General features: G+C 32.2%; 3 protein-coding genes across 3 annotated transcripts in view; 2 read left to right on the top strand and 1 right to left on the bottom strand.

The window, feature by feature from the left end:
- Window positions 1–4,087, top strand: part of LOC107477088 (inner membrane protein PPF-1, chloroplastic) — a gene marked incomplete in the record, with an annotated part of 4,352 nt that extends 265 nt beyond the window's left edge. The window contains 11 exon segments of the mRNA XM_016097052.3: window positions 1–135; window positions 756–866; window positions 1,118–1,192; window positions 1,322–1,382; window positions 1,635–1,708; window positions 1,815–1,919; window positions 2,206–2,313; window positions 2,396–2,499; window positions 2,839–2,988; window positions 3,121–3,244; window positions 3,977–4,087. Coding sequence (XP_015952538.2) covers window positions 1–135; window positions 756–866; window positions 1,118–1,192; window positions 1,322–1,382; window positions 1,635–1,708; window positions 1,815–1,919; window positions 2,206–2,313; window positions 2,396–2,499; window positions 2,839–2,988; window positions 3,121–3,244; window positions 3,977–4,087 — 1,158 coding nt within the window.
- A 466-nt stretch (window positions 4,088–4,553) lies between these two features.
- LOC107476857 (CLAVATA3/ESR (CLE)-related protein 46) lies at window positions 4,554–5,401 on the bottom strand. Its single transcript, XM_052258939.1, has 3 exons — window positions 5,151–5,401; window positions 4,988–5,046; window positions 4,554–4,899 (listed from the first exon to the last, which is right to left on the bottom strand). Exons 1-3 carry the CDS (start codon window positions 5,260–5,262, stop codon window positions 4,819–4,821), a joined length of 252 nt encoding a protein of 83 aa, XP_052114899.1. The 5' UTR covers window positions 5,263–5,401; the 3' UTR covers window positions 4,554–4,818.
- A 2,422-nt stretch (window positions 5,402–7,823) lies between these two features.
- On the top strand, window positions 7,824–8,716 carry LOC107476858 (osmotin-like protein). The gene is given in 2 exon segments (XM_016096782.3): window positions 7,824–8,065; window positions 8,067–8,716. Coding segments are annotated over 2 exon segments (618 nt in total). The 5' UTR covers window positions 7,824–7,880; the 3' UTR covers window positions 8,500–8,716.
- The last annotated feature ends 7,120 nt before the right edge of the window (window positions 8,717–15,836 follow it).

Below are 15,836 nucleotides of genomic sequence, written 5' to 3'. Positions count from 1 at the left end.
GCCGACGCTGCTGTCGCTACCGCCGACTCTGCTGCCACCGCCACCGGGACTTCCACCGATGCCGCCGCCGACACCGTGCAGAAGAACGGAGGCTGGTTCGGATTCATCTCCGAAGCCATGGAGTTTGTTCTCAAGGTAACATAATAATGTTCACTACTCTGTTAGAAAGAAAGTTGGTTAGTTAGTTAGATAGTTATTCAGTTAGAGTTGGTTAAGAATCAGAGCTGAGTTAATTATTCAGTTAGAGTTGATTAAGTGTTTATTAGTATGCCTGTTATGCTTGTTTAGTGTTTAATGTAACTTTTCAGCTTCGAATTTGATTGGAAATTTTAAAGATTATGTAGGACTATTTACCGATTAATATTGACTATTCTATATCCGATTCCAAAGATTGGTCACTCTATGACGATCCTTGAACCTTGGTTTTATGCTATATGGAAAGTGTTGCTGTGTTGGGAAGCTATACTTGGAGTTCAAAAGAGGAGTGCTCCTGCGCTCTGTAGTGGCTCCTTGTTCGCCAATTGCACAATGCGCTTGGTCCTCTGTGGTTTTGTTACACGGTTGAAATGTAAGAGGAGATTTTTTAAGGGAGGAGTAGAACTCAAACCAAGTGATGAATGGAAGCACATTTGTTCCATGTTATTTCTTCGTATCTTTCTGTCGAGTGAAAATTTCTTTGGACTTAGCAGCTTATAATTGGAAATTTACGTGTTTATTATTGTTCCAGATTTCATGCTATCATTTTTAAATTTCAGGTGTTAAAGGATGGTCTTTCTGCTGTGCATGTACCTTATGCATATGGATTTGCTATCATATTGCTCACAGTTGTGGTTAAGGCTGCTACACTTCCCTTGACAAAGCAACAGGTTGGGCAAGTTATAACAGTCTATAGTGGTTATTGAATGCAAATTTTTGAAACCATTCAATTATGTGATTTCCCTAAAGGAAACTAAAATAGTATAACAGTTTGCTTCCTTCATGCTGAAGTAATTGTAATATTTTGTTATTCAAGGATAGACTAAGATACTTATTATTCAAAACATTATAAACAAACTATGAATGAATTTGAGCTTTCAATTATATAAAATCAATTGTTGATTTTATTTGATATTATTAGGTTGAATCAACACTCGCTATGCAAAATCTTCAACCAAAAATTAAGGCCATTCAAGAAAGATATGCCGGCAATCAGGTGAGGGATGTTTTTGGTTCTTACTTATTAATCATCTGAGATGATCCGGTAAATGTTGCTTTATTTTACCTTAAAATCATAATGTCACGGTTTTTCTAAACGATTTCCTTTTGTTTTTCTTCTTTTAAGGAAAGAATACAACTTGAGACATCAAGGCTATATAGGCAGGCTGGGGTTAACCCATTGGCAGGTGCTTTTTGTCTTCCTCTTGCTTCTCTTTTTCTTGGTTCTGATGGTATGGTGCCTTGACATATGAAATGAATAGTACTTACCTTATCATGAATCAGTTGCACCACCATATGATGGCCAAATATTCAAATAATATAATTTTAAAAGAGAGATAGTTATACTGACAACAATGTTTTCACATGATTCATAAATTTTCTATATGCATACTGACATACAGTTCTTGCTTCAATTGCAATTTCACCATCTTGTGTAGGTTGTTTACCAACATTGGCTACAATTCCAGTATGGATTGGTCTTTACCAAGCTTTATCAAATGTTGCAAATGAGGTAATTAATGTTATAAACCTTTGTAAATTGAGTAGAATATTTGATAGACAAATTATCCACATAACATGTGATTTTTGCTAATTATGGAAAATCCTTTGATATGAAGGGATTGTTAACAGAAGGTTTCTTTTGGATCCCATCTCTTGGAGGTCCTACTACCATAGCTGCTAGACAAAGTGGAGCTGGAATTTCTTGGCTTTTCCCTTTTGTGGTAAGAAATCTATCTTGCACTTCAAAGGTGAAATGATAGCTTGCATTTGTTTATTTTTTTTGACATTATGGTTTGACAGTGGCACACATTTCAGTCCTTACAGCCATTGTAGTCCTAGTTGGATATGACTGTAATACATATTTTGATAAAAGCTATTGTAGTAATTTGGAATTCATCATGTTTTTGGGTATTCCGCGTTCTCCACATCATGTGCCAAGGATCATATCTTTTACATCCATTTGTTCCATTTTATTTCTTCCTATCATAATAAACATTTGTTGTGCAGGATGGTCATCCACCATTGGGTTGGCACGATACTGCTGCATATCTTGTTTTACCTATTCTTCTTGTTGTTTCTCAATACGTCTCCATGGAAGTCATGAAGCCACCTCAGGTAAACATATCAAATCTCCGTCATTTTTTTTATTTTTTATTTTTTGGTTTGCAATGCATGCCTAGATGACTTCTTTTGACAGACGAATGATCCTACCCAAAAGAATACACTTCTTATTTTCAAGTTTCTTCCACTCATGATTGGTTACTTCTCTCTCTCTGTTCCATCCGGGCTAACAATTTACTGGTTAGTTTCTCACAAATATATGTTTGGAATTCTTTTTAGTTAATAATGTTAATTTTTCACGTATTTGCCATAAGTTAAACATTTTTTAGCTGTTATATAGCATGGAAGGCAACTGCATCATTTTTCTATGCAAGTCCAACTTGGTTAAAAGTCATAATCGTAATATGTCTGCTGCAATTCTTCTTTCTGTAGGGAATAATATATTCATCAAGTAAATGCTTTATCATGATCAGTTTGTGGGTTATATTTTTAGATGGTTCTGAGTTATGACAACATTTTTGTTGCACTAAGACAGAAGAAAATTTTTCATTACTGGTTCATTTTCTAATTCTTTATTAGGTTTACAAACAATGTCCTGAGCACAGCTCAACAAGTATGGTTGCGCAAATTAGGAGGTGCAAAACCTGTTGTAGATGAAAATGCTGGTGGAATTATCACAGCAGGACGTGCTAAAAGATCAGCTTCCCAGCCAGCTAAAGCTGGTGAAAGGTCAGAACCCCCTCTCTCTCTCTCTCTCTCTCTTTCTTCTCTTCTCTTCTCTTTTTCGCTTTTTCGGAACAAGATGCAGCTTAAGTGTTTACTCCTATTGGAATTTTCTTGTGACGAGATCATACTTTGCAGATTTAGGCAGTTAAAAGAAGAGGACAAAAAGAAAAAGTCAAGCAAGGCACTACCAGTGGAAGAAGTTCAACCTTTGGCATCTACTACTGATTCTGATGATGGCTCAGATGAAGAGAGTAACAAGGTAAACATTCAACATTCAGTTTCTTGGTCACAAATTCATGCAGTTAAGTTATCTTTTGGAGAGGAACAAATTAAATAAAGTAAAAATATCATATTGATATGATTTTTACAGAAACCTTCATAATAAGCTAACTGGTATTATACACAAGTAATTTTGATGCACTGTCAGTGTAAAATAATTTTACACGTGCATCTAATTACGTAATGTTACATCAGTAAAAATAACTACTTTTTACATTAATTGCTTTAATAATCATCCAAAAGAACGGATATGATTGCACGACTGTGTAAAATGTTTTATATTGTCAGTGCATCAAAATTAAACTCTATACACAAAACAACGCTATCCTTAATTTCACTCGTGTCTAAGATGGTATGAAGAATGTCGGTGTCAGTGTCTTGCTTTACAACTAACAAAGGACCATGATGTTTACATCATAGACTTTAGCAAAAGTGTTGTTACTTCCAGGCGAATTGAGGCAGTCCTTGTTCTATGACATAGATAGTTATTAGGTGTAGCATGATGTAAATGAAGGGTTTGTCGGCCAAATCTTTGTAAAGTCCTTCATCTTCCTCCCCCTTTTCCCATATTTTTGCATTTTTTTATTGTATATTTTTTCCCTCACTGCCATAACTATTAATGCTGCTTTGGTTATAATCCATACGTGTTGATTGGAACCTTCATTTGTACTCATTTACTAAAATTATTCAATCCCATGACGCGTTTATGTAGGGATCAGAAGCTGCACAAGAAGAAGCATATGCTTCTACAGTTGGCAAAGAAGTTAGTCTTGTATATTCAATAGATTGCATTGCACCATTTTTGGATTGGCCATTCAATTGAATATGTAATTTTAATCCTGCAAAATATCTGTTTTGTTTAAGTGATGTTTCACGTTTTAGCTAAAGCAAATGTATCTAGCCTTTTGAGAATTTGAATATTATCTTGCAGACAAAAACCTTATTGTTGGAAATGTGGGAGCTTCAAAACTAATACGATGGGGCATGGGCTACTATAACAGCATTTCTCAGTGGACAAAATATTTGTGGCTTGCTTTTCTTGTACCGATTGTTTACATATCACTTTATTACCATAATATACCATCCTCCCTATGGTGATTGAGTGATAAGTATCCGATGGGTACAAGAAAAATAGTGTTATGGGTACTCATCGTCCCATCAAATAAAATGTATTGAGCAGAATGCGTTTTCTATTTGCAGCTCTTCTTATTTGAAGGATGACCGTATTTTATTATAAATTTAACATGAAACTGATTGTATAGTTTAGAACTAGTGGACGAAAAGAGTGCTGCAGATAGAAAGATCAGAGCTGTAAAATCAGGTAGAATAGCTTGAGTCCAATCCCTACTAGAAGTGCCTGGTACGATGGTGCTAATGGCACTGCCTATTTCCCAACATACACTAGTGGATATTTTACAGGCACAATGTTCCTAAAAGAAATTTCCAGTGTACATAAATGTTTTGATCCCCACTTAGTCGAAACTCGGAAGTAAGAGCGAGCATTGATGTCTCTACTGAAAACTGATTCCAAAGGAGTGGCTCCAATTTCCATCTCTATGGTTTAGTCGGTGGGAGATGATTCCCTACTGGGTTAGGCCCTGATGGGTGCTTTCTGTGAGTCCTCTTTTCTTCACCCTGTGATATTTTTAACATGATTGTTGAGTAAAACGCCAGGTGTAAAATTATAACATGAAATTAGTGATTAATGATTTTAGTTACTAACCCATGAAGTTATATGTTCACTACGTGGGATAGGCTGTAGGGTTTTTAGCTTGAACTGAACTGTGTGAGTATAAACAAAGATCAATGTGATTAGGGGAAAAAAATATATAAACTTACATTGAGCAAAATAATTGAGACCAATTTGCTTTGAGAATGTGAAATACCTGGCTGAATATCCTGAGCATTAGCAGTAACATGATTCAGTGCAGAATCTGAAAGCATCATGAGGAGTGTAAAGAGAATAAGGACAACGATTTGTCTTCTCATCTTTGGCATGCTTCTCCTTCTAGCTATTGAATCTGAGTTTATGAAGACAAGGTTTTCCCTGTTAATGGGGTTGCAGTTACCTGCTACATTTATTGTTATATATAATGATGACCGAACTTGAATTTTTATGTGAGAATGTTTGTTACAACATGTCTTGGAATCCTATGCCATTGCCACCTTCATTCTAACTATCCTTATCATTATGGAATTGACTTCTTATTTGCTATCATTTCATTGTTATCATTGCTTCCATAATTTTACCATTGACAAAGTAGCTGCTATTATTTTTCCTCGAGTGTTTTCCCAATCTATGACCATCCTGAACCTATTTATTAATTGATCATTAAAGGACTTCCTCTGACACTTTTTCTCCCCCATAACCGAAGATTCTATGTTTCCAACATATAGCATGATTGCTTAAATTTAGAATTTTAAATCAAATCACCGAAAGACTCTAATGCTGAACAAAACAAACGTGCCAAAATGCGTGTCTTCTAATTAAACGATCAACTACGCGGCTCGTAAAACTTAAGAACACCATCAAATTCATTGATCTTGTTGATTGTTGGATATCTTAGCATTGTATATTTGCTATTAATAAACCAATTTATGCTTTTAACTTACAACGTTAGACTTAAGAGGAGGCAGAGTAGTTAGTGGGGATTGGGGAACAATTATTACTTGGTTTGACTTACAATGATAAAGCTGAAACTAAGGAGAGCTTCTTAATTTAGAAAAAAAAAAAAACTCTGGAGATATTCTCCAATACTCTTCAATTAATAACTATTTTTCTATGCATAATAATAATAATAATAGTAATGATGATGATGATGAATAGAAAAAAAAAACAAATAATTTCATTGGTGATAAAATAATCAAGTTTATTTTTAATAGTTTTCTTTTTGGGTCAAATGAAAATAATCAGGCTGTTTTTGCGCAATCCAAAAACATAACCAAGTAAAGATTTAAGAAGTTGCGCTACTCAATTCATTGGGCATAGAGAAGCCCCATAAAAACAACGCTAAGAAATCACTTCATTCACTTGTATATGAGCCAAAATAAACCATGGATTATAAGGAAAAAAACCCGATCTAATTTCTTGCCCAGATACCAAAAATATTGATTTCGCCTTCACCAGAAATTAACTTAAGAGTCTTAGATACAAGAACTTGTTTTTTTTTCAAATGAAGATCATCATAATTGTTTTAGATGGTCCAATTCAAGATTTAGTACACAAATATTTTAAGAGTGTTTTTTTATTTTGGTGATATATGAGAATAAAATGTGATCAATTTTGTTTTTGTTAGTCCTGAAAGTTTTGTTAACATGTCGAAATTAAAAATTGGACGACATGGACCTCGTAAACAGAGCTTCTTACCTCTTCCCCTCTTGGAATACTTGGCCAACGTTTTTGTCGTGGCCAATCACTTTCTATTTTCTATGTACTAAATAAGATTAGTAGTTTAGTACTGTGGTAAATATAGTATTTAAGAAAATTGTGGTTTAAATTATTTATACATTTATTGGTTATCAAATTTTAGTAAATAATTATTAAAATGTGAAAATAATATAGGCTTAGTAATATAGAAAATGCCATAAAATGGAAAGTCTATGAAAAATATCACATATAAAATTTGTTAGCCTAAAACAATTACTATGAGAATGTTCCACTTTTTTTGTCGATAACTTGGAGATATTGAAAATTGAATAAAGATTATAAAAATTTACAGAATAATTTTAACTTAAAACAAACTTTATTTAAGGGAGAAGTTGGTTTAGTTTATAAACTAATTTTCCAACTCTGCACTTAAATTATAAGATCAACTTGAATAATTGAGTCAGATATAAGTAATGCATTCACATAGTTTTTTGCATTTCTGTTTGGGCTGATGACGACTGACGAGTCTTGTCTGTGGGTTTTGACAGCCTTTGCAGAAGTTGCTTCAAACGGCAAATATTAATGTGCACAGAGAAAGCCATTCACTACAAGTTTAGAATATTGTTCAATTAAATTAAATTAATAAAAAGTACTTTCAAGGTGAGGATAGATAAATACAATAGGAATAAACAAATATATTCAAGAGACGATTAATATTGCTCAATTATCAAGCACACAGACAACAAGAGTAGGAAAACACAACTTGTATGAGAATGTGAGTGTGAGTGTGAGTGACCGAGTGGTATTTTCAATTACAATAAAGTGAATGTTATGGTGTCTAAAAGATGTTGTCTATTTATTAAAAAAGGTTAAAAAATAATATTTAACTTAAAAGATATAACAATAAATAATTTTTAAAAAATCAAAACTTACTACAAAAGATAAGTTAGGCAAAATTTAGGTATCAATTCATAGGCACCATATAATTGACCTTACAATAATGTAAAGAAGATAATAATTTAAAATTATTTTATTTAATATTATATATTTATTTTAAAAATAATACAATTTATGTATAGATTAATTTAGGCTAATTTTTATTTTCTTGCAAACATCTCTTTCATTTATTAAAGCTTCAAATTTTATAACATTGCACTTTGTGCCTATAAATACCTTCAACCAAACACACCACAAACACCATTCTCTGCTTTGTCTTCCTTACAACCACAAAAACAAACAAAAAGCAGCAATGGCTCCTTCTTCTTCTTCTTCTTCTTCTTCTTCAACTCATTACTCACTTCTCATAATAATGCTTGCCACCACTTTCCTCCTTACACCCGCTAACTCCCTCATCCTCACTCTCGTCAACAACTGCAACTACACCGTCTGGCCCGCCATCCAACCTAACTCCGGCCACCCCGTCCTCGCAGCCGGCCGGAGGGTCCGCTCCCGCCACCTTAGCCCAGTTCGAGGTCCACCACGGCGCCGGCGACTACTCGTCGTACGGCGTGAGCGTGGTGGACGGTTTCAACGTCCCTTTCACCATCACGCCTCACGAGGGAAAAGGCGTTTGTCCCGTCGTAGGTTGTCGGAGCGATCTGGTTGCCACGTGTCCCGTGACGTTGCAACACCGTGTGCCTTCTGGTCATGGCCCCGTGGTTGCTTGCAAGAGTGGGTGCGAAGCTTTTCACACGGACGACTTGTGTTGCCGGAACCATTTCAACAACCCTCAAACTTGCAAGCCTTCGGTGTATTCCACCTTCTTCAAGCACGCGTGCCCTCAGGCTTTTACCTTCGCACACGACACACCTTCTCTCATGCATCAGTGTTCTTCTCCGCGTGAACTCAAGGTCATCTTCTGTCATTAGAATATTGTGTCTTTTTATGTGTATTTCATTTTCAAGTTTAGTGCTTTGTTTAGGGTGTGAAGTGTGAACAATGTTTGAGTCAAAAATGTTATGTATGGAGTTTGTGCCTGAGCTTCACGTGATGAACTGATCAAGGGTACAGTGGTTACTATTTCTGGTACTTTCTGTCAAATTTACTGCTTAGACTCCAGTTTCAAACGGACCAATGCTTTTTACATTGTTTGGCTCTTGTATCGAGAATTCGAAATATTTTGAATTTCAAAAATATTATGTTATATCCATGTTTTTATTACTCTTTTATTTTTTACTAAAATTTTTTATTAGAAATAGAAAATACTACGTGGACACAAAATTGCATTATTAATTGCTGCATGCAGCACTGCTGAGTGCTGAGACTGTCACGTGTTTGCTCATTTGGCTTTCTCCGCTTTTGATGTCAAAATTCAAAGAAAATTATAATTCTAGTAACTTTTTTGAAAAGGACAAAAGGTTAATACAAGTGGCAAATGGCAATTTTTTTTCCTTATCTTCTTCTAAAGATAAAAAGAAAAGAGAGTTCAAAGTAGTAATGTCCTAGCAGGATAATGAGTGAGACCTACCTCCACCGATTGATGAAACGATGAAAAGTAATAAGCTATATGGATGAATCCAATGGTGTTATGTTATCTTCTTTTCGGGGAAATGAAAAGTCACAATAATCTTACACATAATGCAATGTGTCCAATTTAGGTGTCTTCTAATACTCGTGTCTTGAGTTGGCAAAACTACCAATTATAATAAGAAAACGCTTTCTTAACAAGATTGAACCGAGTTACAATCTGAAGTGCACAATAAATTCTAGTGGAACCTTTCACTTTGATGTAGAAGCTGTCAGAATATATTTTGAAATATTAGAGATTAAAATATCATTTAAACATTTTAAAGTTAATTTAACATTATAATTATATTGTATTTTTAATGTATAGACATTTTTATTATACATTTCACATAACATTGAATACTAATTGAATAATTTGTATTTTCTTTTAATTTTTATAAGAATTTAAAATTTGAACAAAGACTCAATTTTTATTTTTGTCTATTTTTACGAAAAATAATGTGATTTATGTCTAATAAAAAGAACAATTTAATTCTCAATTTTTTTATTTTGGAATAATACAATCGCTTTACTTAAAAAGTTGTCAAATAATAATAAAAATTACTTTTTCTAAAAGCTTTATTTATAACTTTTTAGGATTTTTGTTTCAAGCAAGAGAATACCTGAAAACAATGTGATATAAACTTAGACGTGAAATTTAAACTCCTACGAAGTAAGCCTCAGACTTGTTTATAGAGAGATAAAGTTGTCCGACAACCTTGAGTGTTGGACTGGACGATGGTGGAAAAATCTGCAATAAATTCTGATACTTAACTTATATTAGCAAAAGTTTTAAGCATCTTTAAAGGAATTGGAATTGAGAAATACCTTAATTTAACGGGGTATTTATAGCTAAAAGTGATGACTTGGTTATTATTTCATTCATTTGTAGATAGTGGGTGTTTTTCTCTCTAATATTGAGGGAGTTATCCCACGTTCTGAGTAGTGGATGAGCTGTGGATGAATATCTGTTATGGTTTGAGAATGTCTTACTTACAATGTAAGTTAGATTGGTCACGGTTTGAGGAACCTGTGCTCCGAGTAGATCGTGTGGATTGACCCGTGCGAATTTGTTGGGATTTTTTAGATCCCTTATGGAGTTGGATTAGTTTATTTAGACCTTAACTTTTATTTGAGTCATGGTATGCACAATTTTAAATCCCACAAAGTATTAGTATATTTTTAAAAAATTTAATTCACCGTTGTTAGTTAAGTAGAGAAAGATCATTATTGGAAGTAATATCACAACAACAACAATAACAACAATAAAGTCTTGTCCCACTAGGTGTGGTCGATTATATGGATCAAACAGCGTTATTGAATTCTATCATATATCATGTTTATAGAGAGATAATTTACATGTAGATCTCGTTTGACCAACTCATGGATGATCTTCCTATGTCTTCATCTGTCTTTCACCCCTTGTCAATCTTTCATCTCATCCACCCTCCTGACTGTGTATTCTGTCGGTCTTCTTGTCACATGTCCAAACCACCTGAGATGCGATTTTACCATCTTTTTCACAATAGGTGCTACTCCAACTCTCTCTTATATCTTCGTTCCTTATTTTATCCAATCGCGTATGACCACTCATTCATATCAATATCTTCATCTCTACCACATTTAATTTATGTTCGTGCTCTCTTTTATCCGCCCAATACTCTGTACCATAAAGCATAGCCGGTCTGATTGTAGTGCGATAAAATTTACCTTTAGGTTTTAAAGGTACTTTTTTTTTCACATATAAAAACAGACGCACTTCGTCATTTTGACCAACCTACTTGGATCCTATAATTTACATTATGTTCAATCTCTCTATTATCCTCTATGATACTCCCAAGATACTTAAAACTTTTAACTTTTCGTAAGATGTTTTCTCCAATCTTCACCTTTGTATTGGGGTTTTCTTCAGTGGTGCGAACTTACATTCCATATATTCTGTCTTGCTACGGCTTATACGCAGATCATACACTTATATAGCTTCTCTCCATGAATTCAACTTTCTATTTAGGTCTTCTCTTGACCCTTCAATAAGGACGATATCATCGGCAAAAAGCATGCAACATGGCACATGCTCTTGGAGATGCTCTGTAAGTACTTTCAAGACTAATGTGAAAAATGTATGGACTTAAGGATAATCCCTGGTGTAATCATATACCAATAGAAAATTTCTCTGTCACACCAGCTTAAATCTTCATACTAGTTGTAGCCCTATTATACATGTTTTTAATTGCACAAATATATGAGATCCTTACTCTCTTCATTTCTAAAATCTTACATAAGACCTCCCTTGGCACCTTATCGTACGCTTTTTCTAAATCAATAAACATCATGTGTAGATCCCTTTTATTACTATGATACATCTTAATCATCCTTTTTAACATGTATGTAGCTTCAGCGGTGGATCTGCGCTGACATAAAACCAAATTGATTCTCTGTTACTTGTGTCTCTTGTCTCAACCTCTATTCTATCACCCTTTCCCATAACTTCATGGTATGGCGCATGAGTTTGATCTCTCTGTGATTTTCACAACTCTGTATATCCCCTTTATTCTTATACATGAGTACCAAGATACTCTTTTTCCTTTCATTTGATATCTTCTTTGACTTTAAAATCTTATTAAAAAGTTTGGTTAACCATTTGATATCTTTCTCTCCAAGATCTTTCAAACTTCAATCGGAATATTACCGAGTCCTACTATCTTACCACTTTTCATCTGTTTTAGAGCCTCTTTTACCTCGAAGGCTCAAATCCTTTAATAGTAGTCGAAGTTTTGATCTTCTTCCCTAATGCGTAACCGACCAAGGTTCGGAAGAGTCTTATGTTCTTCATTAAATAACTCGTAGAAGTAGCACTTCTACCTTTCATTGATCTTCTTATCTTGAGCCTAAACTTCTTCGTCTTTATCCTTTATGCGTGCACTTAACCTGATCTAAATCTCTTGTTCTTATTTCACGGCTCTTTGTGATTCTATATATACCTTTTTCTCATTCTTCCGTACCCAAAGACTGGCAGAGACCCTCGTATGCTATTGTTCTTACTTCATTTAGAGCCACTTTGTCTCTTTCTTAGTCGCCTTATATTTTTTTCAATTATCTGTATTGTAGCACAAAGACCACTCTTTAAAGTATTCTCTTTTTGTCCTTATCTTTTCTTGTGCACTCGTATTCCACCACCAGGACTCATTGTCTCTTGGTCCTATCCCTCTAAATTCAACAAAATTTCTTTTACTGTTCTTCTAATAACTTCTGCATCTTCCTCCACATTTTCTCCGCGCTTCTATCCCTTCCCACTTTGCCTCTTCTCTTACCCGTCTTAAGAAGCCTCTTTGTTCTCCACCTTTTATCCGTCACCACCTTGTCTTTTGACTTTTTGTATGATATTTTTTCTCAACTTTTGCTCAATGCGAAAATCCATGACGAACATCTTATATTGTGTTGTTAAACTCTCTCCTAGAATAATTTTACAATTGATACAAATTTTTCTGTCGACTCTCCTCGATAAGAAAAAGTCGATTTGAGAGCTTGTCATGTCATTCCTATAGGTTATAAGATGTTCGTATCTCTTTTTAAAACATGTATGGCGATAAAAAGGTCAAAAGTTGAGAAAAGTCTAAAATAGTTTTATCCTCGATATTAACCATCCCAAAACTATGACCTCCATAGATTCTTCCATATCCTATCATTTCTCTTTCAATATGATTATTTAAATCTCCTTCAAAAAAATCTTATTTCTCGAAGATATGTCCTGAAAGTAATATCATATAAAGAAAAGTAATTGTAGTACAGAGATCTTTTAAAGAAAAAAAGATAGAATCAAACAAGAAATGAGAGAAGAGAATGGCGATATTAATGATACTGATATTGGTGTTAATGATGGTAAAAAAAAAATCATAATAATAAAATATGATTACATAATAAAAATAAAAAATATAAATTATAATAACAAGAATAAAAAAAGATTATAATGACAGATAATTAGTTCTATTATTAAAAGCAATTTTTTGGAGGTCTCTCTTTTCAAATTAAATAAAATTCTAATAAAATTAATTTCTGTTATTATCTTTTTAAAATAAAAATTACTTTACTTTTCGTAAAAATAAAGGATTCATTAGACGGAATGTTTATTCTTAAAATTTTATATATCCAGACTCTCTAAAAGATTAGTTTTATAAAATTAAAGGTTTTTGTATTTTTCATAATAAATTGGCACTCTCAAAATTTTCAGTGCTTTTTTTTTTCCATGGCTCTTGTCGCAATACGTTGTGACAGCAATAACAATAATTCTTTTTGGACGGGTTACAGTAAATAAATTTTATCCATGTAATTTCCGATACTAAAGTTGATGAAGATTATTTAGAAATATAAATTTTATGTAAATAATTAATTTTGAAAGCACGCGTGATAATATTATATTTTTTTTTATCAAAGATAAAGAAATTTAAATTTACAATCTTAGATAAATATAAAAAATTATGTTATTTGAGTTATAATACATTTGTACGATAATATTATATTAGAAATATAAAAAATGTAATATATATTTTGAATTTGTAAGAGGTAAATTTAAAATGTAACTAATTGATCGAAGTTTAACATAATTTTTTTTCATAAAAGTTTTATTGGTAGGGATAGAGAGATATTAATGTCCATAATTTTATACGTATAATATTTATAATTTTATATTTATTATATTTAATATTATTTAATTATATTAACATTAACTAATAAATATAAAATAAATGATAATTAAAAAATATAAAATAAAATGACTTTGAACTATATTTAGTAAATTTCTATTGACTTTAAATTTTTTTAATAAATATTATATATTTCAAAGTGTTATCTAAAATAAAAAAATTAAACAATGGGCTTGGACATTCTGATCCAAAGATCTTTGGAGAGCTCGTATCAAGTTTTTGGAGTATGAGAATACTTTTAAAAGATTTCGATACTTAAATTAAAAAAAAAATCATAAGATGTAATGTAAATATTTATAATAAAAAAATATTAGCTAAACATTGCCAAAAGTTACTATTGTTGATTTTGTTTAAGAAAGCTTATCTATGAATCATAACTAAAAATAAAAATATAAAAATAAGAATTATTCTCTACATACAAGCGTTTTTTTATATAAGTCTTTATAAGTCATTTATATTTACACGCTTTGTGCTGTTAACGTTCTTCTTTGTTATTATTCTTTTTCGTTATCGTCATCATCAATACTACCTCTTATTCTTTCTCCTCTTCCTCTTTCTTTTTTCATTAGAATTTCTTCTCATCAATACCACATATTCCTCCTCCTTTTCCTCTTTCTTTTTTCATTTGAATTTTTTTTCCTATTTTTATTGTTTTGAATCCAATCAAGTGGCTGAGTGATTCAATTCAGAAGAAAAAAATGTAGCATTAGAGAAAATTTTTTCTGTATTTATAGTAAATTTATGTGTAACACGAAGATATTTGGGTGTAACTCGAAGACATTTGAGTGAATTTTTAAGAATTTTGGGTATATTTTTATTCTGATAAGTTCTACGTAATTCAAAACTCTTCCTCTTCTTCCTTTTCATTTTCTACTGCTTATTCTTTTTTTTTATCATCATATTCTTCTTTTTTTTTTACTTATTCATCTTTTCCTTTTTGTCTTATCTTCTCAAACTTCTTCTTGTTACTCTCTTAACAAGAATAAAAACAAAAAAAATCAAATAAAGAAGAATAAGAAACACATAATGCTGCAAAATTACTTGAAAGATGATGAACGTACATTCATTTAACTAAAATAAAGAAAGAAATAAGAAAAAAATATAGTATTAGAGGAAGTATTTTTCTATATTTGCAGTAAATTTGGGTGTAACACGAAGATATTTGGATGTATTTTTATTTTGATAAGTTCTGCATAATTCAAAACTTTTCATCTTCCTCCTCCTCATCTTCTACTGCTTCTTCTCTTTTTTTTTATCATCATCACCATCTTCTTCTTCTTTTTTTCTTATTCATCTTTTACTTTTTGTTTTACCTTCTTAAATTTCTTTTTGTTTTACTCTCTTAATAAGAATAAAAAAAAGTCAAACAAAGAAGAAAAAAACACATAATGCTGTAAAATTAATTGAAAGACATTCATTTAACTAAAAGAAAGAAAGAAATAAGAAAAAAAAGAAGAAAAAAAATGCAACATTAGAGGAAGTATTTTTCTGTATTTGCAATAAATTTGAGTGTAACACGAAGATATTTGGGGTTAATTTGTATGAAGATATTTGGGGTTAATTTGTATTCTGATAACTTCTGCATAATTTAAAACTGTTCCTCTTTTTCCTCCTCATCTTCTACTGCTTCTACTTTCTCATTTTGTTATTTCGTTTTCTTATAATTCTTTTTAGGAGAAAAAATTAAATAAAGAATAAAACAATACATAATATTGCAAAATCAATAGAAAGATGAGGAGAAAAAAATGCAGCAATAATAACAATAGTAAAAAAACTACGATGAGGATGAAACACGCGAAGAAGAAGAAGAAATGCGAAGAAAAATGAGGAGGAATGTAAAGAAGAAGGAGAAAGAGGAGGAGGAAGAAACGTGGAATACAGATGTTGAAGAAGAACCTTTTTTTATTTTGCTCTATTCAAAGTTGAGGAAGTACATATTTATACGCTTTTTAAATTGAGAGTTGTTTTTGTTAAACTTAGACTAACTTATATAAAATTAT

The sequence above is a fragment of the Arachis duranensis genome, chromosome 3 (genome assembly GCF_000817695.3).
Source record: "Arachis duranensis cultivar V14167 chromosome 3, aradu.V14167.gnm2.J7QH, whole genome shotgun sequence".
NCBI classification, from domain to species: domain Eukaryota; kingdom Viridiplantae; phylum Streptophyta; class Magnoliopsida; order Fabales; family Fabaceae; genus Arachis; species Arachis duranensis.
Note: the sequence above shows the minus strand (reverse complement) of the source record. Positions and strands in the feature narration are given on the sequence as shown.

What these genes read in the sequence shown, in the direction of transcription:
- LOC107476857 (XM_052258939.1), bottom strand. Translation starts at nt 5,262, where the DNA reads ATGCCAAAGATGAGAAGACAAATCGTTGTCCTTATTCTCTTTACACTC. An exon ending in TGCTCAGGATATTCAGCCAG is followed by an intron (nt 5,047 to 5,150) that starts GTATTTCACATT and finishes ATACTCACACAG; the next exon opens with TTCAGTTCAAGCTAAAAACC. An exon ending in GTGAACATATAACTTCATGG is followed by an intron (nt 4,900 to 4,987) that starts GTTAGTAACTAA and finishes AAAATATCACAG; the next exon opens with GGTGAAGAAAAGAGGACTCA.